This window comes from Bufo bufo, chromosome 5 (assembly GCF_905171765.1).
Source record: "Bufo bufo chromosome 5, aBufBuf1.1, whole genome shotgun sequence".
In the NCBI taxonomy this organism is placed as follows: Eukaryota; Metazoa; Chordata; class Amphibia; order Anura; family Bufonidae; genus Bufo; species Bufo bufo.
Genome location: NC_053393.1, coordinates 375871826 through 375897605, shown reverse-complemented (window position 1 = coordinate 375897605; position 25780 = coordinate 375871826). Strand labels below are relative to the sequence as shown.

At 45.5% G+C, this 25780-nt stretch overlaps 1 protein-coding gene across 1 annotated transcript in view; it reads left to right on the top strand.

Moving 5' to 3' along the window:
• The window catches only part of TXNDC5 (thioredoxin domain containing 5), a 37708-nt gene extending 13608 nt beyond the window's left edge, over positions 1-24100 (top strand). The window contains exons 7-10 of the mRNA XM_040432106.1: positions 4269-4394; positions 4893-4975; positions 5110-5239; positions 23393-24100. Coding sequence (XP_040288040.1) covers positions 4269-4394; positions 4893-4975; positions 5110-5239; positions 23393-23515 — 462 coding nt within the window. The 3' untranslated portion in view covers positions 23516-24100. The remainder of the gene's footprint in view (positions 1-4268; positions 4395-4892; positions 4976-5109; positions 5240-23392) is intronic.
• Positions 24101-25780: the final 1680 nt, after the last annotated feature.

The window sequence follows — 25780 nt, the reverse complement described above, 5'->3', positions numbered from 1 at the left end:
TAGTTTAATAAAAATAAAAAAAGTAATACCATCAGTGTACAGAGGCAGTAAAGGGGTTCTTACACCATTAAATGATGTTTTAATATACTGTAATTCAGCAAGAAAAACTGGTTAGGCTACTTTCACAGAGGTTTCCAGCAGGCAGTTCCGTAGCCGAAACTGCCTGCCGGATCTGGCAATCTGGACGCCAACGGATGTGGATCAATCTGACAAATGCACTGAAATACTGGCTCCGTCTCTCCGGTGTCATCCGGAAAAGCTGATCTGGTATTTATTTTTTTCACAGATTTAAAGGTCTGCACATGCGCGGACCAGAAGAACGGATCCGTTTTGCCGGAACACTTGGGGCTGGATCCAGCATTAATGCATTTCAATAGAAATTAATGCCGATTCCGGCAAGTGTTCAGGATTTTTGGCCGGAGAGAAAACTGCATGCTGCGGTATTTTCTCTGGCCAAAAAACACAAGAGGGACTGAACTGATGCATCCTGAACGGATTGCTCTCCATTCAGAATGCATTAGGATAAAACTGATCTGTTTTTTTCCTGGTATTGAGCCCCTAGGACAGAACTCAATACCGGAAAAGAAAAACGCTAGTGAAAGTACCCTTACTATTGTAATTTCCTTCCAGATACAAAAATGCTCCATTAGAATATATATATTTTTTTTTTACTTCATTATTGTGCCGCCTCTTGATGTTTAATCTGGATATTAATGTGCATGTCCAACTAATGAGGTGGTTGCACATGCTCAGTTCCATCTTTCAACTGTCATCAGCCATATCTGTTAGTGTATTTGACAGTTACAGGTAGAGAGCTGCAGCATAAAGAACATTCCCCTGATTGATGATGATAATATGAAATAGACAAATTTTTGTGATGAAGGTTGTCACCTGGGAAGCCCCATGCATTCTGAGGGTTGAGGCTACTTTCACACTTGCGTTCGGGGTTCCGCTTGTGAGCTCCGTTTGAAGGCTCTCACAAGCGGCCCCAAACGCATCCGTCCAGCCCCAATGCATTCTGAGTGGATGCGGATCCGCTCAGAATGCCTCAGTCTGGCCCTGCTTGGCCTCCATTCCTCCGTGGCCTGGCCGTGCGGAGCCAAACGTATCCGTCCAGACTTCCAATGTAAGTCAATGGGGACGGATCCGTTGGAAGTTGACACAATATGGTGCCATTTTCAAACTGATCCGTCCCCTATTTACTTTCAATGCAAAGTCTGGACGGATCCGTCTGACTAACTTTTACACTTAGATTTTTTTTGTGAAATATAATGCAGATGGATCCGTTCTGAACTGATACAAGCATTTGCATTATAGGAGCGGATCCGTCTGTGCAGACACCAGACGGATCCGCTCCGAACGCAAGTGTGAAAGTAGCTTGAGGCAGGTTATTAAAAAAAAGTTTAAAGGGAGTCTGTCACCACTACCGTGACATTATACACCGCTTACATAGCACTGCAGCATTACTATACATGAGCCAAATGGTACCTTTTGTTGTGGTGTTCTGAAGTTCACCAGAGGCAAAAATGCTGTTTTATTTATATGTAAATGATGGCTCACAAGTGCCATGGGGTAGTGTTCGGGCTGTAAGTTCCCAGGCCTGTCTCTTCTCGTATAACTCCTCCCCAGCCTGTTACTTGACTCGCCCTGTAAGTCCCTTGCGTCACCCAGTATAATTGCTGAGATCCCACGAGTGCGCAGTTCGCCGACCGGGCATGTGCACTGTGGGGACCATTTTGGGCAGCAGCATCGCCCCATGCAATACGCATGCGCCGGCAGGATCTCAGCCAGATGCTTAGAGGGCGGGCCAAGTAACAGGCTGGGGAGGAATTATGTGAGAAGAGACAGGCCTGGGCACTTACAGCCCGAACACTACCCCATGGCACTTGCGAGCCCTCATTTACATATGAATAAAACAGCGTTTTTGCCTCTGGTGAACTTCAGACTAAGGCCTCATTCACACGACAGTATTTTTTCACGGTCCGCAAAACAGGGTTCCGTTGGTCCGTGACCGTTTTTTCGTCCGTGGGTCTTCCTTGATTTTTGGAGGATCCACGGACATGAAAAAAATGACGTTTTGGTGTCCGCCTGGCCGTGCGGAGCCAAACGGATCCGTCCTGACTTACAATGCAAGTCAATGTGGACGGATCCGTTTGACGTTGACACAATATGGTGCAATTGCAAACGGATCCGTCCCCCATTGACTTTCAATGTAAAGTCAGGAGTTAATATACAATAGGATCTGAGTTTTCTCCAATTCGATGGTATATTTTAACTTGAAGCGTCCCCATCACCATGGGAACGCCTCTGTTAGAATATACCATCGGATTTGAGTTAGATCGTGAAACTCATATCCGACAGTATTTTCTAACACAGAGGCGTTCCCATAGTGATGGGGACGCTTCAAGTTAGAATATCCTGCGAACTGTGTACATGACTGCTGCCTGGCAGCACCCGATCTTTTAAGGGGGCTGTGATCCGCACAATTAACCCCTCAGGTGCCGCACCTAAATGGTTAATTGTGCGTATCATAGCCCCCTGTAAGATATCAACTGCTGCCAGGCAGGAGGGGGCAGACCCCCTCCCTCCCCAATATTATATTTATTGGTGGCCAGTGCGGCCTCACATCCCTCTCCCTTTAGGTGCGGCACCTGAGGGGTTAATTGTGCGGATCACAGCCCCCTGTAAGAGATCGGGTGCTGCCAGGCAGCAGGGGGCAGTGATGTACACAGTTCGTAGTATATTCTAACTAGAAGCGTCCCCATCACTATGGGAACGCCTCTGTGTTAGAATATACTGTCTGATATGAGTTTTCACAAAGTGAAAACTCATATCTGAAAAAGCTTTTATGCAGACAGATCTGTGATCCATCTGTGTAAAAGTTGCCAACGGCCACGGATTGCAGACGCGGATGACAATCTTTTTCGAGTTTTCAACGGACCCATTGAAAGTCAATGGGTCCGCAGAAAATCACGGAAAACTGAACAATGGCCATGGATGCACACAACGGTCGTGTGCATGAGGCCTAACACAACAAAGGTACCATTTGACTCGTGTATAGTTATGTAAGCGGTGTATAATGTCACTGCTGTGGTGAAAGACTCCCTTTAACCCTTTCAGGACCAAGCCATTTTTTTTACCTTTTCTGCCCAGGCCATTTTTGGCAAATCTGACCAGTGTCACTTTATGTGGTAAAAACTTTAAAACGCTTTTACTTATCCAGACCATTCTGAGATTTTCTCGTCACATATTGTACTTCATGGCAGTGGTAAAATTGAGTCAAATTTCATTTTATTTACAAAAAATACCAAGTTTACCAAAAATTTCCAAATTTCAATGTCTCAAATTTTATAATGGATAGTAATGACTCTAAAAATAGTTGCTACTTGAGGTGTTAGGTCATGCGATAGATATATAATGTGTAATCTATCAAATTTTAATTTTTTTTGTCCCATTCTGGGACTTCAACTTTTGGCGGTCTGATCCCCTTTACAATGCATTACAATACTTCTGTATTGGGATGCATTGGCTGTAAGTGTATTACCACTGTAATACACTTACAGCTTCATGCCTGTGAGATCCAGGGAGCTGGATCTCACAGGCTCTCCCAGAATGCAGCCACGATGCCTAAGGAAGGCATCAGGCTGCCTTCCCCGCCACCAGGTCTTGGTCACAGCAGCTCAGGGACCCGATGGCCACCCTGCACACGTCTGAAGTCTGCATGTGCCGCGGTCAGCGCTGACCGCGGCCGTGCAGGGGTTAATGCGCCGGCATTGGTGATTTCACCGATGCCAGCGCATACAGCAGGGGTCCGGCTATCTGACTGCCAGACCCCTGCCGCGGATCGGGCAGGCACAGCTCCTGCACCTGCCCGATCAGCGCGCCGTACATGTACGGAGCTGGGCATTAAGAGGTTAACAATTAAAGGTCTTGTCCGGCCTCATGGTATCAATGACCTACACTAAGGATAGGTCAGATCGGTGGGGGTAGCACTGCTGGGAGAGAGCTGCAGCAGAATGGACATGCTCTCTGAGCTGCCACATTAAGAGATCTAGCAGAGCAATTGGAGCACTGATCTGAGAGATCTCTGGATACATGGGAGGTACTGGCTGCTTCTAGCTTTTTAGGAGGGGTTTGTCATGTACTATGATGTCTCATTTTTCATTTTTTACATCAGTCATAGCCCTTTAAGAGGGCAATTTCAGCAAATCCGTTTCCTTGATATGTCACGTGATGAGGACTATGTTTACCACACACTTCTGTTATAGGTGGATCAATACAAGGGAAAGAGAGACTTGGATTCCATGAAAGAATATGCCGAAAGTCAACTGAAAACTGTGGACGGAAAGGAAGCTGATATCCCAGCACAGACTGAAGAGCCAGCAGCCGCAGAGGTGTGTACGTGAGGACAGAGATCCCTGGGTTTCCCTACAGCAAACAATGTGCCCGTTGTGATTGAAGGATACTCGTGCCATCCTCTGACCTGGCTGAAAAGCTTTGCTAGATATGATGAATGTTTGGCTAATTATTGGATGGAAACCAATAGGTGTCAAAGCTCTAACTTCTCTAATATTGGTTATTATTGTTGTAGTCTTCATGCCACGTTTAGTTCTCAGCTACTGCTATTACTAATCTGCTGACAGCCATATAAATCTATTGGCGCTTTATAAGTGCAGCCAATTAAATTCACAGGAGTTGAAGAGTGAAAACTGATGAAACTTTACAGTTCTTTGGCAGTTTTAGTAAATACACAGCAACTTTACACCGCAGTGACTGAAGCAGGGTACATTTAGTTTGTGTAATGGAGGGAATACCTGACACGGCTCATTAAGACATGAAGTGTAAATCCACGTAGGTGCTCATGAAAAACATTTTGTTTTTGTCTCTTCCAGTCCAAAGTCCTGTCTCTTACTGAAAGTGACTTTGACCAGACGGTCGCCACAGGCGTTACTTTCATTAAATTCTATGCACCATGGTGAGTATTTTGGCTGTGGATTGTGGGGTGTTGAAAGTAGGTTCCCCAGATTGTCTGGGTCTATACTTTCTTTTCATTAAGGTTTTATATAAAGTGATTTTAATTTTTATTTTATTTTTTCTCTTCACATCAAGGTGCGGACACTGTAAACATCTTGCCCCTACATGGGAGGATCTTTCTAAAAAGGACTTTCCGGGTTTGAGTGATGTGAAGATCGCCAAAGTTGACTGCACTGCAGAAAGATCCCTGTGTAACAGATTCTCAGTAAGTACAGCTCAGTATTAAAGGAGTTCTCCAGGATTTAACAATTTGACCTATTCCTTGGATAAGTCACCAATTGAAGATGGGCATGGCCGACAACCCACCCCCCCTATTGATCAGCTGTTTGTGATCTAGCTCAGGTGCCAGAACTACACAGCTCATCCACGGTGTAGTGGACAGAGCTGCTGCCTTTGACTTTAATAGGAGTTGTGCTACAATAATCGGCTCTGTCCAGTGGACAGAGGTCTGTAGTTCCAATGCAGCTGACTGGAGGAGGTGCGCATGGTGTTGGACCGGCACTGATCTGATATTGATGACCTTTTCAAAGTATAGGTTATCTATTTTTAAATCGTGTAGAACCCTTTTTAACCTAAAATGTGAACTGCATGAAGACTTATGCCTACATTTCATAGTGTGTGTGTGTGTGCGCCAATGCTATATTAAAATGTCCTGGCTAAAATCATACAGCTTAAGGCCTCTTTCACACTACCTTGTGGCTATTTTAGTGTTTTGCGGTCCGTTTTTCATGGATGCGTTGTTCCGTCTTTTGTTTTGGTTCCGTTTTTCCGTATGGCATATACAGTAATTACATAGAACAAATTGGGCTGGGCATAACATTTTCAATAGATGGTTCCGCAAAAAACGGATATGGAAGACATATATGAATGCATTCCTTTTTTTTTTTTTTTTTTTTTTTGCGGACCCATTGACTTTAACCCCTTAAGGACACAGCCCTATTTCACCTTAAGGACCAGGCCATTTTTTGCAAATCTGACCAGTGTCACTTTAAGTGCTCATAACTTTTAAACGCTTTGACTTACCCAGGCCGTTCTGAGATTGTTTTTTCGTCACATATTGTACTTCATGTCACTGCTAAAATTGGGTCAAAAAAGTTAATTTTTTTGCATAAAAAAATACAATTTTTACCAAAAATTTTGAAAAATTAGCAAATTTCAAACTTTCAGTTTCTCTACTTCTGTAATACATAGTAATACCCCCAAAAATTGTGATGACTTTACATTCCCCATATGTCTACTTTATGTTTGTAGCATTTTGGGAATGATATTTTATTTTTTGGGGATGTTACAAGGCTTAGAAGTTTAGAAGCAAATTTTGAAATTTTCAGAAATCTTCAAAATCCCACTTTATATGGACCAGTTCAGGTTTGAAGTCACTTTGTGAGGCTTAGATAATAGAAACCTCCCAAAAATGACCCCATTCTAGAAACTACACCCCTCAAGGTATTCAAAACTGTTTTTTCAAACTTTATTAACCCTTTAGGTCTTCCACAAGACTTCATGGCAGATGGAGAAACAATTTTGAAATTTCTTTTTTTTGGAAAATTTTCCAATATAATCAATTTTTTCCAGGAGTAAAACAAGGGTTAACTGCCAAACAACACTCAAAATGGGTTGCCCTGATTCTGTAGTTTGCAAAAACACCCCATATGTGGTCGTAAACTACTGTTTGGCCGAACGGTAGCACATAGAAGGAGGGGAACACCATATGGGTTTTGGAAGGCAGATTTGGCAGGACTGGTTTTGTTTATACCATGTCCCATTTGAAGCCCCCTGTTGCACCCCTAGAATAGAAATTTCAAAAAAGTGACTCCATCTAAGAAAGTACACCCCTCAAGGTATTCAAAACTGGGTTTACAAACTTTGTTAACCCTTTAGGTGTTCCACAAGAGTTAATGGCAGATGGAGAAACAATTTTGAAATTTCTATTTTTTGGAAAATTTTCCAATATAATCAATTTTTTCCAGGAGTAAAACAAGGGTTAACTGCCAAACAACACTCAAAATGGGTTGCCCTGATTCTGTAGTTTGCAAAAACACCCCATATGTGGTCGTAAACTACTGTTTGGCCGAACGGTAGCACATAGAAGGAGGGGAACACCATATGGGTTTTGGAAGGCAGATTTGGCAGGACTGGTTTTGTTTATACCATGTCCCATTTGAAGCCCCCTGTTGCACCCCTAGAATAGAAATTTCAAAAAAGTGACTCCATCTAAGAAAGTACACCCCTCAAGGTATTCAAAACTGGGTTTACAAACTTTGTTAACCCTTTAGGTGTTCCACAAGAGTTAATGGCAGATGGAGAAACAATTTTGAAATTTCTATTTTTTGGAAAATTTTCCAATATAATCAATTTTTTCCAGGAGTAAAACAAGGGTTAACTGCCAAACAACACTCAAAATGGGTTGCCCTGATTCCGTAGTTTGCAAAAACACCCCATATGTGGTCGTAAACTACTGTTTGGCCGAACGGTAGCACATAGAAGGAGGGGAACACCATATGGGTTTTGGAAGGCAGATTTGGCAGGACTGGTTTTGTTTATACCATGTCCCATTTGAAGCCCCCTGTTGCACCCCTAGAATAGAAATTTCAAAAAAGTGACTCCATCTAAGAAAGTACACCCCTCAAGGTATTCAAAACTGGGTTTACAAACTTTGTTAACCCTTTAGGTGTTCCACAAGAGTTAATGGCAGATGGAGAAACAATTTTGAAATTTCTATTTTTTGGAAAATTTTCCAATATAATCAATTTTTTCCAGGAGTAAAACAAGGGTTAACTGCCAAACAACACTCAAAATGGGTTGCCCTGATTCTGTAGTTTGCAGAAACACCCCATATGTGGTCGTAAACTACTATTTGGCTAAACGGCAGGACATAGAAGAAGGGGAACGCCATATGGTTTTTGGAAGGCAGATTTTGCTGGACTGGTTTATTTACACCATGTACCCTTTCAAGCCCCCTGATGCACCCCTAGAGTAGAAACTCCATAAAAGTGACCCCATCTAGGAAACTACGGGATAAGGTGGTTGTTGTTTTGGGACTATTTTAGGGGTAAATTTGATTTTTGGTTGCTCTATATTACTCTTTTTGAGGCAATGTAACAAAAAAATTAAATTCTAAAATTGTTTCTACATTCGCTATTTAGTTTTGTGGAACACCTAAAGGGTTAACATAGTTTGTAAAGTAACTTTTGAATACCTTGAGGGGTGTAGTTTCTTAGATGGGGTCACTTTTTTGGAGTTTCTAGTCTAGGCTACATCAGGGGGGGCTTCTAATGGGACATGGTGTCAAAAAAAAAACTGTCCATCAAAATCTGCCTTCCAGAAACCATATGGAGTTCCCTTCGTTCTATGCCCTGCCGTGCGGCTATATAGCCATTTACGACCACATATGGGGTGTTTCTGCAAACTACAGAATCGGGGCAATAAATATTTAGTTTTGTTTGGCTGTTAACCGTTGCTTTATTACCGGCAAAATGGATTCAAATTGAAATTTTGCCCAAAAATAGGTGTTTTGGCACCGTTTTTATTTTATATTTTTAACACCGTTCATCCGAGGCGTTTGGTCAAAAGTAATTTTTATAGCGACGACTTTTACGCACGCGACGATGCCCAATATGTATGGCTCTCAGACTTTGGAGACACTAAGCAGGCATTCTAAAACTGCGGCCCTCCAGATGTTGTAAAACTACAATTCCCACCATGCCCTGCTGATGGCTGTAGGTTGTCTGGGCATGCTGGGAGTTATAGTTTTACAACATCTGGAGGGCCGCAGTTTGAGGATGCCTGCACTAAAACTAATATTTTTTGGGGAAAGAAAAATTGTTTCCGTGTCTCCAAAGTCTGAGAGCCATAGTGTTTTATGTTCTCTAGTGGACTGTTGGGGATTATAAAAATTTAGTACTCCATGGAAGTGTGATACTCCCTGAAGCAATCGATAATGCAGAGGCCCGGATGATCGGGGCACGTGTCACACTGAGTGGTGGTGTCCTTCCGTATCCCCCTCTTGTGACACACTCTGCATCTTTTTTGGGTTCGTCCCTTCTTTCCAGTATGGGGGACCACACCTGGAAAGTGTTGGCCAGGGACGATCCGGGCGCCTCCAGTTCCCGAGGTACTCCGGCCTGCTCTTTCCCGGTCCGAAAAGATCAGGTCTTTGAGGACTGCCTCATAGAACTGGAGGAATGTCCCTGTGCTGCCAGCGCTTCGGGATAGTACAAAAGAGTTGTACATGGCAACCTGTACCAAGTAGACCGCAACTTTTTTGTACCATGCCCGGGTTTTGCGCATGGCATTATATGGCTTGAGGACTTGATCAGAGAGATCAACTCCTCCCATATACCGATTGTAGGCGACGATACAATCGGGCTTGAGGACCGTTGCCGCGGTACCTCGCACAGAGACGGGGGTGGTGCTGTTACCGTGGATTGTGGACAGCATAAGGACATCCCTCTTGTCCTTATACCTGACCAGCAACAGGCTTCCACTGGTAAGGGCACGGGTCTCACCCCTGGGGATGGGTACCTGGAGGGGGTGGGCAGGGAGGCCGCGTTGATTTTTCCGCACGGTCCCACAAGCGAACGTGGATCTGGCGGCAAGGGACCTGAACAAGGGAATGCTGGTATAAAAGTTGTCCACGTACAAGTGGTAACCCTTATCCAGCAGTGGGTACATAAGGTCCCACACGAGTTTCCCGGTAACACCCAGAGTGGGGGGACATTCTGGTGGTTGAATCCGGGAATCTCGCCCCTCGTACACACGAAATTTGTAAGTGTACCCTGAGGTACTCTCACAAATTTTGTATAGCTTCACGCCATACCTCGCCCGCTTTGTGGGAATGTATTGGCGGAAACTGAGTCTCCCCTTGAACGCAACGAGAGACTCATCAACCGCGACCTCCCTTCCAGGTACGTAGGCCTCCATGAATTTGGCCCCAAAGTGATTGATGACCGGCCGTATCTTGTACAGCCGGTCATAGGCAGGATCACTTCGGGGGGGACATGCTGCATTATCGGAATAATGCAGACATTTCCGGATGGCCTCAAACCGGGAGCGTGTCATGGCCGTACTGTACAGTGGGGTCTGGTAGAGTATGTCCCCACTCCAGTATTGCCTGACACTGGGTTTTTGCACTAGACCCATATGCAGCACGAGGCCCCAAAATGTCCTCATCTCGGCTGCACTGACCGGCGTCCAGCCACCGGGTCTAGCCAAAAATGAGCCCGGGTTTTGAGCGACGAACTGTTGGGCGTACAGATTCGTCTGCTCCACCATCAGATTCACCAGTGGGTTACTGAAAAAAAAACTAAAAAAGTCCATTTCAGTAAACCCCACTGTGGGAATCTGGATTCCTGGATTGCCAGCAAAATCCGGAATCTCGGGCTCAAAGTCCACTGGGGGACACCAGCTAAGTTCATCGGCAGGGGGCTCCGATGGGCTTATTTGGTGGGCCGGGAAACCAGTACGAACCCCAGGGCGGCTCGTACTAGGGTGGGCCACAGGATCCCTAGCATGTGGGGCCCCTGGCTCCGCCTGGCGGCGTCTCCGCTGCCTTGGTGGCTCATCGTCATCCGATGATGATGAGGAGGATGCGGATGACAAAAGGAACGTGGGGTCATCCTCATCCTCACTGGGGCTCTCTGAGTCGGAGGCAATCTGGGCGTATGCCTCCTCCACCGAGAACATCCGGCGGGCCATGGGTGTGTGTGTGTGCGTGTGTATGTGCGTGCGTGTAAACCTTTATTCTATGTGCGTGTGTGTGGGGGCACGGGTGTTCACGTACTAAAAAGTCCAGGCAAAAAAAATGGGCAAATGTTAGAAAAAAAAAAAAAAGTTCAAACTTGCTGATCAGCGGTTCAACGCTGATCAGCGGTCGGTGGGGTGGTGGGGCGGGCGATGCGCTAACAGTGGCCGGACGCTAAGAGTGCCGGACAGTCAGCGCGCGCAGAAAAAAAAAAAAGTGGTGGTGGGGGAAGGGTCTGGTGGGGGGGGGGGGGGGTTGGTGGGTGGATTGGGGGGGCTGGTGGGGGGGGGGGCTGGTGGTGGGGGGGATGCGGGGGGGCAAGTGGCAGGGGGGGTCTGGGGTCTGAAAGCTGAAACAAAAAAGTTTAGAATAAATGTGCTTTTTTTTTTTTTTTTTTTCTAACTTTTCCCTTCTTTCCCTGCCTAACGGTGCCTCTCCCTCACTGACCCTAACCTACCTGGGTGGCGATGGGTGCAGGAGGGTGATGGATGGCGATTAGGGGGACACAGGAGCTGGTGCTGGACGATGCTGCACGGTCAGGGTGCTGGACAGGAAGAGGAGGGGAGAGAGGAGCGCAGGAAGTTTGAATCTCGCGCCTCTCTCCCCTGCACCAATCAGCACCCTGGACAGCGGCATTCAGCACCAGGGCCAGCACCGCCTCTCCAAATCCTCGGACTGCGATAGGTGGTGTATAATTACGCCACCGATCGCAGTCTTTTTCCGGTTCATCGGGTCACAGGACACCCGAATGGACCGGAAACGCAGAAAACCGCAGGTCTGAATTGACCTGCGGTTTTCTGCGATCGTCGATGCGGGGGGGTCAAATGACCCCCCCCTGCATTGTTACAGGATGCCGGCTGAATGATTTCAGCCGGCATCCCGTTCCGATTAACCCCCGCGGCGCCGGCATCGCTATTTAAAGCCATGACGTACCGGTACGTCATGTGTCCTTAAGGACTCGGGAAACATGCCGTACCGGTACGTCATGTGTCCTTAAGGGGTTAATGGAGCCACGGAACGTGATTTGCGGCCAAATATAGGACCTGTTCTATCTTTGCACGGAACGGAGATACGGAAACGGAATGCATACGGAGTACATTCCGTTTTTTTTTTTTTTTTTTCCGCACCCATTGAAATGAATGGTTCCGTATACGGAATGCAAAAAACGGCCTGCAAAACGGAAAAAAAAAACGGTAGTGTGAAAGAGGCCTAACTTCTGTTTGACATAATGGTAAATTATTGATCCCCTTAAATAGTCCTAATTGAATGGAAAAATTGCCTGTGCTTCTGCCTTTCTGCCTCCCGTGCTTCTCTGGGAGACAGAAGGCTGGGCACAGGAGTCTTAGGAGTTAAAATTACATTTATATTCTCTCCCCCCTTTCTGTGCAATCTAATGCTCCGTAACATTTACTGACCTGCGTTCCCTGTGATAATTCATGAAGCAGCAGCCGGCTCACTGCGCACAGTGCTTCTACTTCCGGCGGCTGCTTCATGAATTATCGCAGCTCAGTGAATGTAACAGAGCAAGTCTATTGCAAAATTGTTACCCATCACTTGCCCTACACTTTAGCAAAAAATAAAATAAAATATGACAGTTATCCTTTAAAACATAACTTTTACTAATAGTCGTTAAAATATTTTAACACCATAGAGACATGCAACAATTATAGAACACTTGTGTGCTGTGCGCCAATTGGCTACAACATTACTGACTTCGTCACTAGGCAGGTTGGGACAATGGGATACAACCTGGGGAGGGAAAAATTTAACAATCTCACCCACCCATCACGTCTGGATTGTTGCTTCGGATGTAGATCGTACAAAGGCCCCTAGGTTGCCATAAGTACCAGGTGCGTGATTAATGTACCACCAAGCGGAAGATAGGAGTTCTCCAATGCGTCATATATGCGAGGCAGGGTAGCTCTTGAATTTCTATGCAGAAGTGACAGCAGGAACAGCTCTCCCTAAATTGCCCTAGGAGGGGAAGGGGGCTGAGACAACCCTACCTACCTATGCAGAGCACCCGCCCACGAAAGGGGCGACCCCTGCCCGGATACCTGTCCCTAGGCCCGGGAAGAATCCCTAGTGCACCCTAGAAAGAAGTTCCCGACGTGCCACGTTTCGTTGCAGTAACTCATCAGGGGATATGCCGTCTAGGTTAGAAAAGCTGAGTACACTAATAGCTGCATACACAATTATCTGGGTAAATAAGCTGGGTACATAACTTGCTGGATAAACATATGCTAGTTGCTGAATATAGAGGTAGCTAAATACACATTGGCTGATTACATAATAGCTAAACTCTGAATATTCAAAGTGGATAACTCCAACTATGAATCAGGAGACAGGGATTACCACCAATGTAAAAAGATGTCCCGTACTGAAAATGCAAGTGATCGGGAAGAATCCCTAAGGTGCCCTATAGTGATAAGGGACTTCAAGGTAATTAAAAACTACAGTAGCCTAACTACCAGTGGGCAGGGCTGCATGACAACGCGTATTCTGACGCTCGGTATCTCGGTAAAAGGCGCTGCTTCGCGTCAAATGCAAAATCTGTGTGAGTCAGGTGACTCGATCATGTGATGCCGGAACCGCGCCCCCAGGCTCGCCGACATGTCACGTCATGCGCTCCATGGAACGCAGGCGGCAATCACATGATGCGGAAGTAGAACAGTGGGGACAGCGGCAGTGCCGCCCTGCAGTTGGAAATGCCCGATCAAAGGAGTGGATATTCCAGCTGAGGAGACAAGGCATCGATGACTGATGTCAGTTGGTATACAAGAAAAGTTCAAAGAAAAGGGCATTTAATGCCCCCCCCCCCCCCCCCCCCAAAGTACATTCTACTGCACATTGGGTAAAGACATATTAACATAACAACAATACAGAATTAACGTTGCAGAAACATATTCCTGTAGCTAAGATACAACTATTACTGTAGTTATAGAAGATCAATGCTTTAGTGATGCTGGAACCAATGATACACTATACATTCACAAAAGCCTTTAGAGGAAACCGCTGTAATTTAGTTGCTCATTCAGACCAAGCGGGGCCATAGTCTTCAGATAGTAAATCCAGCGGGCTTCTTTCTGGAGAATTATGCGATCCCAGTTACCACCTCTTTGGGGGGGGGGGGGGGGGGGGGGTTGGTTAATGACCTTATCAATACCCATGAATGATACCTTTGCCCTGCCCTAATGAAGGCATATAACATGTTGGGCTACTGGTGTATCACTTCCATTGGCAATATTATTCAAATGTTCTCTTATTCTTCTTCGAAATTCACGAATGGTTTTGCCAACGTACTCCAAGCCACACTCCTTGGCAATATTATTCAAATGTTCTCTTATTCTTCGCAGAAATTCACGAATGGTTTTGCCAACTTACTCCAAGCCACACTCGCAAGTGAGGAGATAAATCACTCCTCTGGTTTTACAATTAATGTAATGTTGAATGGAGTACGTTTTTCCCGTGTTATGGCTTGTGAACTGTGAACCTGTATAGATATATCTGCAGGCCACACACCCGCTACACTTGAAGCAGACCCTTGTACGTGTCTGCTGATTTAGCCATGAGCAACCCAGGGGAGTTGGTGGAATGAATTCACTATGGATCAACCTGTCACGCAAACTCCGCCCCCGACAGTAGGTAATATGTGAATATACCCCCACCACGGGTTGCAGATCCGGATCCATAGTGAGAATTCCCCAGTGTTGGGTCACCATCTGCCATATCTGTGGTGAAGCACTATCAAGTGTAGTGACTAGGCTAATCAGACCTGTGTCCTGCTCCTGTGTCGGTTTAGGGGAAAGTAGGTTAGACCTTTTCCTCCTGCAGGGCTGACCGAAAGGTGGATCTAAGGACCTTATCAGGGTAGCCCCGTTGTTGAAATCTGGCTCTCAGGTCCGAGGCCTGACGTATAAACTCCCGCTTGGTGGAGCAGTTCCTGCGCAGATACTGCCCCTTCGGAATTCCTCTTCTGAGTGGTACTGGGTGGCTACTTTCCCATCTCAGAAGAGAGTTGTTAGAGCTGGGCTTTCGGTAAACAGTGGTATAAAGTCCCCCCAGCCCCCTCATATTCCTAGTGATGAGAACATCCAAGAATAATAGTGACTGCCTGTCATATTCATAGGTGAAGCGTAGATTAATCTGATTATGATTCAACCCCTGAACAAAGGACTCAAAAGCTGGTTTAGGTCCGTTCCAGATGATAAAAATGTCATCAATATACAGTGCCCATAGCCCTATAGGGTGACTGACATGCCCCCTGTCCTCCGTAAACACCAAAGACTCCTCCCACCAGCCCAGGAACAAATTGGCATACGATGGGGCACATGGACTCCCCATCGTGGTGCCCCTGAGCTGGTGGTACAATTTGTTGTTGAAGGAGAAGATGTTGTGAGTTAGGGTAAACTAATACAATGCTTCCACATCAATCGAGCAGAGCCAGCTACCCTCATCCACATGTACCCCCTCAATACATCTCAACAAATCAGTCGTGTCCCGCATATAAGAGGGTAAGGCCGACACGAAAGGGGCCAGTATCCGATTAACAGACGCCCAGATTCTGACATAGATTATCACAATGGGTCTGCCCTTAAGAGGCAAGACACCATTGTGTAGTTTCGGAAGACTGTAAAATGTCGACATACGTGGATGTATCTGTAGGAGGAAGTCAAATTCATCTTGTGTGATGACCTCGGATAGTTTGGCCTCTTCCAAAATACCCTTAAGTTCACTCCTAAATCTTTGACTAGAATCTTGACTAAGTACCTGATATGTGTCACCATCCCTCAGTAGGGACTCGCACATAGTACGGTATTAATCCAAATACATGATGACCGTAATGCCGCCCTTATCCGACGGTTTGATCACCAATGACTTGTCGTTCTCCAAGTCTGCAATAGCGGCCTTCATGGCAGGATCACAATTGGGTACAGAGGGTTGGAGTCACATCCCCTCGATCTGTTTAGTTACCAGGTCTAAAAAGACATCACTATATGAGACCTCTCCTGTCTGGGGTGGCATCCTGCTACTTTTTACTTTTAGGCCAGTGAATGGTCCTGTTCCCTCACTACAATGTGTTTCTTATTCAAGGGCATACAAGAGACGAATATCCGGTTAAATCTCTATTGGTATCCCTAGTTCACGACACTGTTTTCTCTCCTGGTGCTGAAAATGTTTGTGCCACCGAAGCTTACGAATGAATAGGTTCAAATCCTTCATCAGGTTGAACCTATCAAAATTCGGTGTAGGCACAAAGAGACCCAGCTCGAGAACCTGGGTTTCAATCTTGCTCAATGGACGGGCTGACAGATTGACAACCTGGGGGCCCGAGATTAACTCTGTGGGGGTGGAGCCCGACTGCGAAGGGGGTAGTGTACTCGACTTTTCTAACCTAGACGTATCCCCTGATGAGTTACTGCAACGAAACGTAACACGTCGGGAACTTCTTTCTAGGGTGCACTAGGGATTCTGCCCGAGTCTAGAGACAGGTATCCGGGCGGGGTCGCCCCTTTTGGGGCGGGTGCTCTGCATAAGTAGGTAGGGTTGTCTCAGCACCCTTCCCCGGTAATTTAGGGAGAGCTGTTCCTGCTGCCACCTCTGCATAGAAATTCAAGAGCTACCCTGCCTCGCATATATGATGCATTGGAGAACTCCTATCTTCTGCTTGGCGGTACATTGATCACGCATCGGAGCTGGTACTGATGGCAACCTAGGGGCCTTTGTACGATCTACATCCGAAGCAACCACCCATCGCGTCTGGATTAGTGAGATTGTTCAATTTTTTTATTTTTTTTTACTTATTTTTTTTCCTCCCCCAGGTTGTATCCCATGGTCCCAACCTGCCTGGTGACGTATTCAGTAATGTTGTAGCCAATTGGCGCACAGCACACAAGTGTTCTATAATTGTTGCATGTCTCTATGGTGTTGAAATATTTTAACGACTATTAGTAAAAGTTATGTTTTAAGATTCCCACACCTCCAATTACTGGAGGTCTCTCTGATTTTTCTGCTGTTGGCAGCATTGTGGGGAGAAGATGCTAATATCTGGTCTCGCGTTATTATTCATATCCTTTAAGCATCTTGAACAGTGTTCTGAGAAGCCTCTCTGCAAGCCATCACCTCCTCAGAGATCATTAAAAATATTGAAAAGTTGCTCAGATCTCTCATGGAAATGAATTGACAGTCAGCACATTAGTCGCATCCCATCAATGTTAGAAAATCATGAAGTTGCAACACTACTCTCTTTAATACTAGCAATTGTTATTTGAGTAATACAATTTTGTGCAGCTTCAACTTTAGTTCTTTAAAATTTTACAATTCTTAAAGGGATTATCCAAGACTGTAAAAATCTCTCTCATATGCCCGGGCCATTCAGTGAATATACAGTTGAAAGAAAAAGTATGTGAACCCTTTGGAATGATATGGATTTCTGCACAAATTGGTCATGAAATGTGATCTGATCTTCATCTAAGTCACAACAATAGACAATCACAGGCTGCTTAAACTAATAACACACAAAGAATTAACTGTTACCATGTTTTTATTGAACACACCATGTAAACATTAACAGTGCAGGCGGAAAAAGTATGTGAACCCCTAGACTAATGACCTCTCCAAGGGCTAATTGGAGTGAGGTGTCAGCCAACTGGTGTCCAATCAATGAGATTGGAGGTGTTGGTTACAGCTGCCCTATAAAAAACACACACCAGTTCTGGGTTTGCTTTTCACAAGAAGCATTGCCTGATGTGAATGATGCCTCGCACAAAAGAGCTCTCAGAAGACCTACGATTAAGAATTGTTGATGTGCATAAAGCTGGAAAGGGTTATAAAAGTATCTCCAAAAGCCTTGCTGTTCATCAGTCCACGGTAAGACAAATTGTCTATAAATGGAGAAAGCACTGCTGCTACTCTCCCTAGGAGTGGCTGTCCTGTAAAGATGACTGCAAGAGCACAGCGCAGACTGCTCAATGAGGTGAAGAAGAATCCTAGAGTGTCAGCTAAAGACTTACAAAAGTCTCTGGCATATGCTAACATCCCTGTTAGCGAATCTACGATACATAAAACACTAAACAAGAATGGATTTCATGGGAGGATACCACAGAGAAAGCCACTGCTGTCCAAAAAAAACATTGCTGCACGTTTACAGTTTGCACAAGAGCACCTGGATGTTCCACAGCAGTACTGGCAAAATATTCTGTGGACAGATGAAACCAAAGTTGAGTTGTTTGGAAGAAACGCACAACACTATGTGTGGAGAAAGAGGCACAGCACACCAACATCAAAACCTCATCCCAACTGTGAAGTATGGTGGTGGGGGCATCATGGTTTGGGGCTGCTTTGCTGCATCAGGGCCTGGATGGATTGCTATCATCGAAGGAAAAATTAATTCCCAAGTTTATCAAGATATTTTGCAGGAGAACTTAAGGCCATCTGTCCACCAGCTGAAGCTCAACAGAAGATGGGTGTTGCAACAGGACAACGACCCAAAGCATAGAAGTAAATCAACAACAGAATGGCTTAAACAGAAGAAAATACGCCTTCTGGAGTGGCCAAGTCAGAGTCCTGACCTCAACCCGATTGAGATGCTGTGGCATGACCTCAAGAAAGCGATTCACACCAGACATCCCAAGAATATTGCTGAACTGAAACTGTTCTGTAAAGAGGAATGGTCAAGAATTACTCCTGACTGTTGTGCACGTCTGATCTGCAACTACAGGAAACGTTTGGTTGAAGTTATTACTGCCAAAGGAGGTTTAACCAGTTATTAAATCCAAGGGTTCACATACTCTTTCCACCTGCACTGTGAATGTTTACATGGTGTGTTCAATAAAAACAAGGTAACATTTAATTCTTTGTGTGTTTATTAGTTTAAGCAGACTGTGATTGTCTATTGTTGTGACTTAGATGAACATCAGATCACATTTTATGACCAATTTGTGCAGAAATCCATATCATTCCAAAGGGTTCACATACTTTTTCTTGTAACTGTACTTACCTGGCTCTCCGCACTGCCACTGTTTTCATCCGCACATGGGGAGAAGCAGCAGTGGCAGTGTGGGGACTAGGAGCAGTGTGCTGGGTAAGTATATGTAGTGTGAGTGGCCAGGGCATATGGGGGACATTTTTTATAGTCTTGGATAACTCCATTAACCTCATTTTAAGTCGCGTTAAAATTGGGAAAAGCCCCCAAAAAAATTTGTGGGTCTGAAGTAAATCTTGTTGGCGCACAACTCAGGGGACACTATTGCATTTTTTTTTTTTAACCCTTTAGTGACTTCATTAATTTTAGCCTCAAGAACCAATAATATTTTCCCCCTTTTGTGTTCTAGCAGTCATAACTTTTTTACTTCAATTTTTTTTTTATTTTGCGGGATCAGGCTACTTTCACACTCGCGTTTTGGCTTTCCGTTTGAGATCCATCATGGGCTCTCACAAGCCGTCCAAAACGGATCAGTTTTGCCCTAATGCATTCTGAATAGAAAAGGATCCACTCAGAATGCATCAGTTTGCCTCCGATCAGTCTCCATTCCGCTCTGGAGGCGGACACCAAAACGCTGCTTGTAGCGTTTTGCTGCCCGCTTGACGATCCTGAGCCGTTTTCTCTGGCACAATGGAAAACGGATCGGTCTCCCATTGACTTTCAATGGAGTTCAAGACGGATCCGTCTTGGCTATGTTACAGATAATACAAACAGATCCGTTCATGCCGGATGCATGCGGTTGTATTGTAACGGATCCGTTTTTGCAGATCCATGACTGACCAGCCCGAAACGCAAGTGTAAAAGTAGCCTTAGTTGTAGGCTTTTTAGGAACCATTTTGGGGTATATATTGGTACCAGCTAGCGATATGAACTTTGTATTGTTCGAAAGCTGTCATTTCCAGCTTTCAGACAGTAAATACCAGAATGACAGCAATATCTTCAAACAGGGGAAGATATCACTAATAGAAATCGGGATGCTGTGAAAGCAGCTGAAAGTAAATGCAGGTTTTGCCCGCAATTATTCCCCACTCGTTTTTTAACAGTGATTTCTCCTCTGTTGCTTGGCCTTTAGCTGTCATTTTGGTCTTGTGTGAGCTAGAATGCCATGTTTAAAACAAGACCAGTTGCAGGTTTCTAGCTGCTACCATTCAGGAGACATCCGCATCTAAAGCAGCCCTCCCCCTGCCACAGTTGGCTACTTTTCCCACTACCCGAGCTGGACTCAGGAAAAACAGTTAGGCCCCTTGCAGACGAGCGTGTCCGGATGCGTCCCGGTGCATTGCGGCAAACCCGCGCGAGTAGGAACGCAATTGCAGTCAGTTTTGACTGCGATTGCGTTCCGATGTTCAGTTTTTATCGCGCGGGTGCAATGTGTTTTGCACGTGCGTGATAAAAAATTGACTGTGGTACCCAGACCCGAACTTCACAGAAGTTCAGGTTTAGGTTAGTTGTAGTGTAGATTGTATTATTTCCCCTTATAACATGGTTATAAGGGAAAATAATAGCATTCTGAATACAGAATGCATGGTAAAATAGGGCTGGAGGGGTTAAAAAAAAAATCAAAAATAAATTTACTCACCTTAATCCACTTGTTCGCGCAGCGCGGCTTCTTTTCTATCTTCATCTGTGAGCAATAGGACCTTTTGAAGACGTCACTGCGTTCATCACATGGTCCATCACCACCATCACATGACGTCATCAAAGGTCCTATTGCTCACAGATGAAGACAGAAGAGATGCCGGCTGTGCGAACAAGTGGATTAAGGTGAGTTTAAAAAAAAATTAACCCCTCCAGCCCTATTTTACCATGCATTCTGTATTCAGAATGCTATTATTTTCCCTTATAGCCATGTTATAAGGGGAAATAATAATGATCGGGTCCCCATCCCGATCGTCACCTAGCAACCGTGCGTGAAAATCGCACCGCATCTGCACTTGCTTGCGATTTTCATGCAACCCCATTAATTTCTATGGGGCTTGCGTTACGTGAAAAACGCACAAAGAGGAGCGTGCTGCGATTTTCACGCAACGTACAAGTGATGCGTGAAAATCACCGCTCGTCTGCACAGCCCCATAGAAATGAATGGGTCAGGATTCAGTGCGGGTGCAATGCGTTCACATCACGCATTGCACCCGCACGGAATACTCGCCCGTGTGAAAGGGGACTTATAGGTGGTTAAGATCTTATTTACATGCGCAGGTAGAAAACCCTTACAGCCCTCTTCATTTTGAGTTGAACATCCAGTGCAGCCATTCCTCTGCTAGTCCAAGTTCACCCTTTGGTTATTGTGAAGCCTACTCTGAGATCAGGTGTTATGTAAAGATTTGCACCTATTCTGTGTTTTTGATCCGCACCTGGATTTGGCTCATAACTGAAGTGTGAACTCTTAGTGATGTTAGTAGAGAATACTGATATACATTTTACCTTCCCTAATACACAAACTCGGTCAGCTAGGAGTTCAGCCTGTTTACTCACAAAGGACTATCAAGAGTTAAAGGGATTCTGTCACCAAGTTTTACCCCTGTCAGCTAAACATATGCTGATGTTCAGGGCGTCTTCACGATTCCTAATGTGGCCTTATAAATGTCATCTGTGGGCTTATTTAGCTAAAAAACGGCTATTACTAACCTACTAACCTGTCAGTCAAACAAATAAGGTGCCCAAGGGGATGTTAATGGATGCAAGGTGCCAGCCATACCCGCCGCCGTTCGTGCCCAGCGCCGCCTTTCCAGACTTCTGCGCCGCCTCCTAATCCTCTGTGCCGCCTCTCGCTCTCCCTCCCCCTCCTGCTGTAAGATCTCGCGCATACAGGGGTTGAGCGAAGCGCATGCGCACTTTGCTGTAAGAAGCCAAATGGAGAAGTCCGCGCGGGCGCATCAGGCAGAGCCCTGTGCGCAAGCGCGAGATTTTATAGCAGAAGGAGGGGGGAGGAAGGGAGAGCGAGAGGCGGCACAGAGGATTAGGAGGCGGCGCAGAAGTCTGGAAAGGCGGCACTGGGCACGAACGGCGGCGTGTGCGGCCGGCACCTTGCATCCATTAACATCCCCTTGGGCACCTTATTTGTTTGACAGGTTGGTAATAGCTGTTTTTTAGCTAAATAAGCCCACAGATGACATTTATAAGCCCACATTAGGAATCGTGAAGACTACCTGAACATCAGCATATGTTTAGCTGACAGGGGTCAAACCTGGTGACAGAATCCCTTTAAGATTGTTCTGGTAGATGCAATTTTTCCTTATTCAAATAGGCCACCAGGGTTCGAGCTAGAGCTCTGTGCTCTTGACGTGAATGTAGTGATTGGTCAATGATGTGCATAGCTGCTCCATTCATCCCTGTTTTGGGACATCTTTTAACTTTTTTTTTATTTAATTTTTTTGTCAGTGAAGTTTTAATGGCACCATTTTGGGGTACACAACTTGCTGATTAACTTTTGTTAAGAGATTTCCCAAATTTTTAGTGATGACCAATCATCTGGATAGGTCATCAATATCTTTATTGATAGGGGGTCTGACACTTGGGACCCCCGCCGATCAGCTGTTTGTGAAGAAACTGGCGCTCACAGTAGTGTCGCGGCCTTCTCTCAGCTTTCACTAGGCCATGCGACGTCACATTCATCAGTCACATGGCCTAGGTGCAACTCATTGAAGTGAATGGGGCGGTGCTTGGTGAGCTGAGAAGGCCGCGGCCGGTGCCTTCTCAGTGGATCAGTGGAGGTCCTGGTTGTCGGACCTCTGCTATATCACAGAAAACCCATAACCCTTTTTGATCGCTGTGTGTGTGTGTGTTTTTATTCTCCCCCCCCCCCCCCCCCCTGCTGCTTTAATACTCTGTACCCTGTATTCTACTGTTAGCACTATACTGACAGTTGTCCAGCAGGCTGCGCCAGAGGAGCGCATCCTGATGGGGATACACTGCAGGCAGGCCTGGGGACTTTATTTGCCGCTTCAAAGACAAAGGAACTGAAGTAGCCGCCAGGCACGGATTGGCTATAGACCTTTTTATGGCCGGCCAGTGGAAGGTTTTTAGGGTTGTATTTTGTGCTGCTGGCAGTGTTTTGTAATAGACTGTGGTATTTGGCTCTATTGGGGTGGTATAATGTGCCACACAGTATGGTATTGCTGACCATCCTGAAATTGAAGGGGGTGGGGAGGCCGGCAGAGTTATACACAGCAGCACAGCCCTGATCTCCCCACCATTCACTGAAACTCTGAAAAGCCCGGACAGCTCCTGAACTGTTCGGGCGGCCGATGCGCTGATCTATAATTATTTGTGCCACGTTTAGAATGGAATGCGCGGCACAAAGGAATGTAGATCTGCGCATGCGCGGTCACCCAGAGCCGTGCTCGTTTGTGCTTGCAAGGGAGGCCGGCCACTGGATCCCTGGAGTTCTTCTGCACAAGCGCGGCCCCTGGATGCGGCAGGCGAGCAGTGGCCGAATCCATGGGCAGCGAAAATAAACAATCGAATTGGAGACTTCAAATATAAAGCGAACAGTATTTTTTTATTTATTTTTGGGTTTTTTTAAAGCAATATATTTAGCCAAATGTTCCCTGGGGGTTATATAATTAAATAAAATATGATCATTAAGATGGGAATACCTCCTTTAATTGTACTTGATTTTCTTTCTTTAACAGGTACGTGGATATCCATCTTTATTGCTTTTCCGTGCTGGGGAAAAAATTGGTGAACATGAAGGAGCCAGAGACCTGGACACATTACAAAGCTTTGTTCTGCGCCACTCCAGAGATGAACTATAAATCTGTCCTAAACCCTATGGGTTTGTGCTACTTGTATGGGCCAAATGATTACTGAATTATTTACATGCAGTACTATATGGCTAGGGCTCCATAGTGGATAAGATGGCCTGCAACTCCCAACATGTGTGAACTTTGTGACACGTGACACCATGTAGCCCTATGCCTGTATTGACAGTTTGTCTTCTCAGTGTTGTGTGCAACAGGCCCTATCCTGAAGAAGGAGGCCCTTTATAACTTGTCTTTCAGAAGTTCCACAAAGACACCTCAGGATGGACGTTTTACCACTAGTTGTTGGTTTATACACCTTTTTGTGCACCAGTTTTTTTACCATTATGATAATATTTCTTCCCATTGTTAAATCAGATGTGAAGTGCCTTACTTCCTAGGTGGGTGAGGGATACTGGGTATGTTATTCCCTCCTCTTGTCTCCTTAATTGTGTAGCAAATGCAGTATGTTTCCATTATATACAAATGTGATAAACTGTTTTCTGATTTCCAGCAGGGGGATGGGGGCGGATTAAATAATGTCTTGTGTACTGTTCATCCCGACAGCTGCACCAATAAACGTGGCTATAATGGACAAAATTCACTGTTTTGGTTCTTTGTGCATGAAGCGACAATCTCCTAGCACTAGTGCTGGGTATAATTTGGTTTTCTGTCAGTAGGTCAGGCTTTTTATATACTAGAATATCTGATCTGGTTTGTATATTCAAGTATCCAAAAATATGAAGAAGCATGGTGTTCCACTCTGAGCACAGAGGGGGTACAGCCAAGTTACCCAGCCAGACATTCTAATAAGGATTTAACTTAAGTAGTTTTTATCGGGTGTGGGCTCCTAAAAAATCGGGTGTGGGCTCCTGGGAGTCGGCTATGTCCGGGGTAAAAACTAATATTGCTGCTACCTCCGTCGCCAGGGCGATGTGTATATATGGCTAGGAGAACTGGACGAACATCTAAAAAACAAGACTCCAAGAGAAGAGATCAGGGATTCTCTCCCTCTTCTCCGCTCCGCCACAGCATTTTTGGCTTCATCCTCAATCCCCAGAATAGACAAAATAAACAGCAATGACGCCAGGGTAGGGGGGCGACTGATGGGTTTTCTATCTTCCTGGAAACGGGTAACCTCAAATCCCTGGGTTCTAAATGTAATCTCTCAGGGTTACAAGATAGAATTCACATCAGTCCCCCCAAGAAGATTCTGCATCTCAACTCAGCGCAAATCAGAACTTCCGAAAATTTGGCAGGGCGTCCAGGACCTCTTAGATCTAGGGGTAATTCAAAAGGTCCCTATCCCAGAGGAAAGGAGAGGGTTTTATTCAAGCCTCTTAGTAAAAAAAAAACTAGACCAATCCTTTCGCACTATAATAAACCTAAAACCCCTAAACAGGTCTATTCTATACAGGAGGTTCAGAATGGAAACCATCCCATTCACAATCCCTCTGATCCAGAAAGGGGCGTTTATGTCGTCAATCGATCTAAAGGACGCTTACTACCATGTCCCTATCCATCGTCTCTCCCAGAAATATCTAAGATTCGCTCTAAGGGGACCGGACAGGTTGATCCATCACTTCCAATATGTCGCCCTCCCTTTCGGTATTTTCTCGGCTCCCAGGGTCTTCACAAAAGTCGTGGTAGAGATGGTGGCCTACCTTCGTCAGGAAGGAATTAAAATCATCCCATATCTCGACGACTTAATTCTGGGCAAGACAGAATCCGAAAACCTTCTGGCAACCCAAAGATTCTCGGAATTCTTAAAAAATCTCGGCTGGATCATAAATGTAAAAAAATCCACCCTAATCCCATCCAGGAGAATAAGGTTCCTGGGTGTGGAATTGGACTCATCCCCTGTTGAAGACCTTCCTCCCTCAGGACAAGGCTACTGCGCTGACAGGAAAAATCTGAACGTTCCAGAGGGCCCGCAATTGCTCCATCAGAAAGGCCATGAGTCTCCTCGGAAGCCTAACCGCCTGCATTCCCTCGGTTGCATGGTGCCAAAGCCACACAAGGGTGATCCAGAGTTGGATCTTAAGTATTTGGGACGGAAAGCAAGTGAGTTCAGACAAGATTTCCCGGATCCCACAGGCCGTGAAAACAGATTTGGATTGGTGGAAAGTAAAAAGAAGACTGCTCGGAGGCCTACAGTGGCAGAACCATCCGGCCGTTCAAGTAATCACGGACGCAAGCCTCGGAGGCTGGGGAGCAAAGATAGGAGATCATCTTCTGCAGGGTACCTGGCCAACCGAGATAAGAGACAGATCCTCCAAC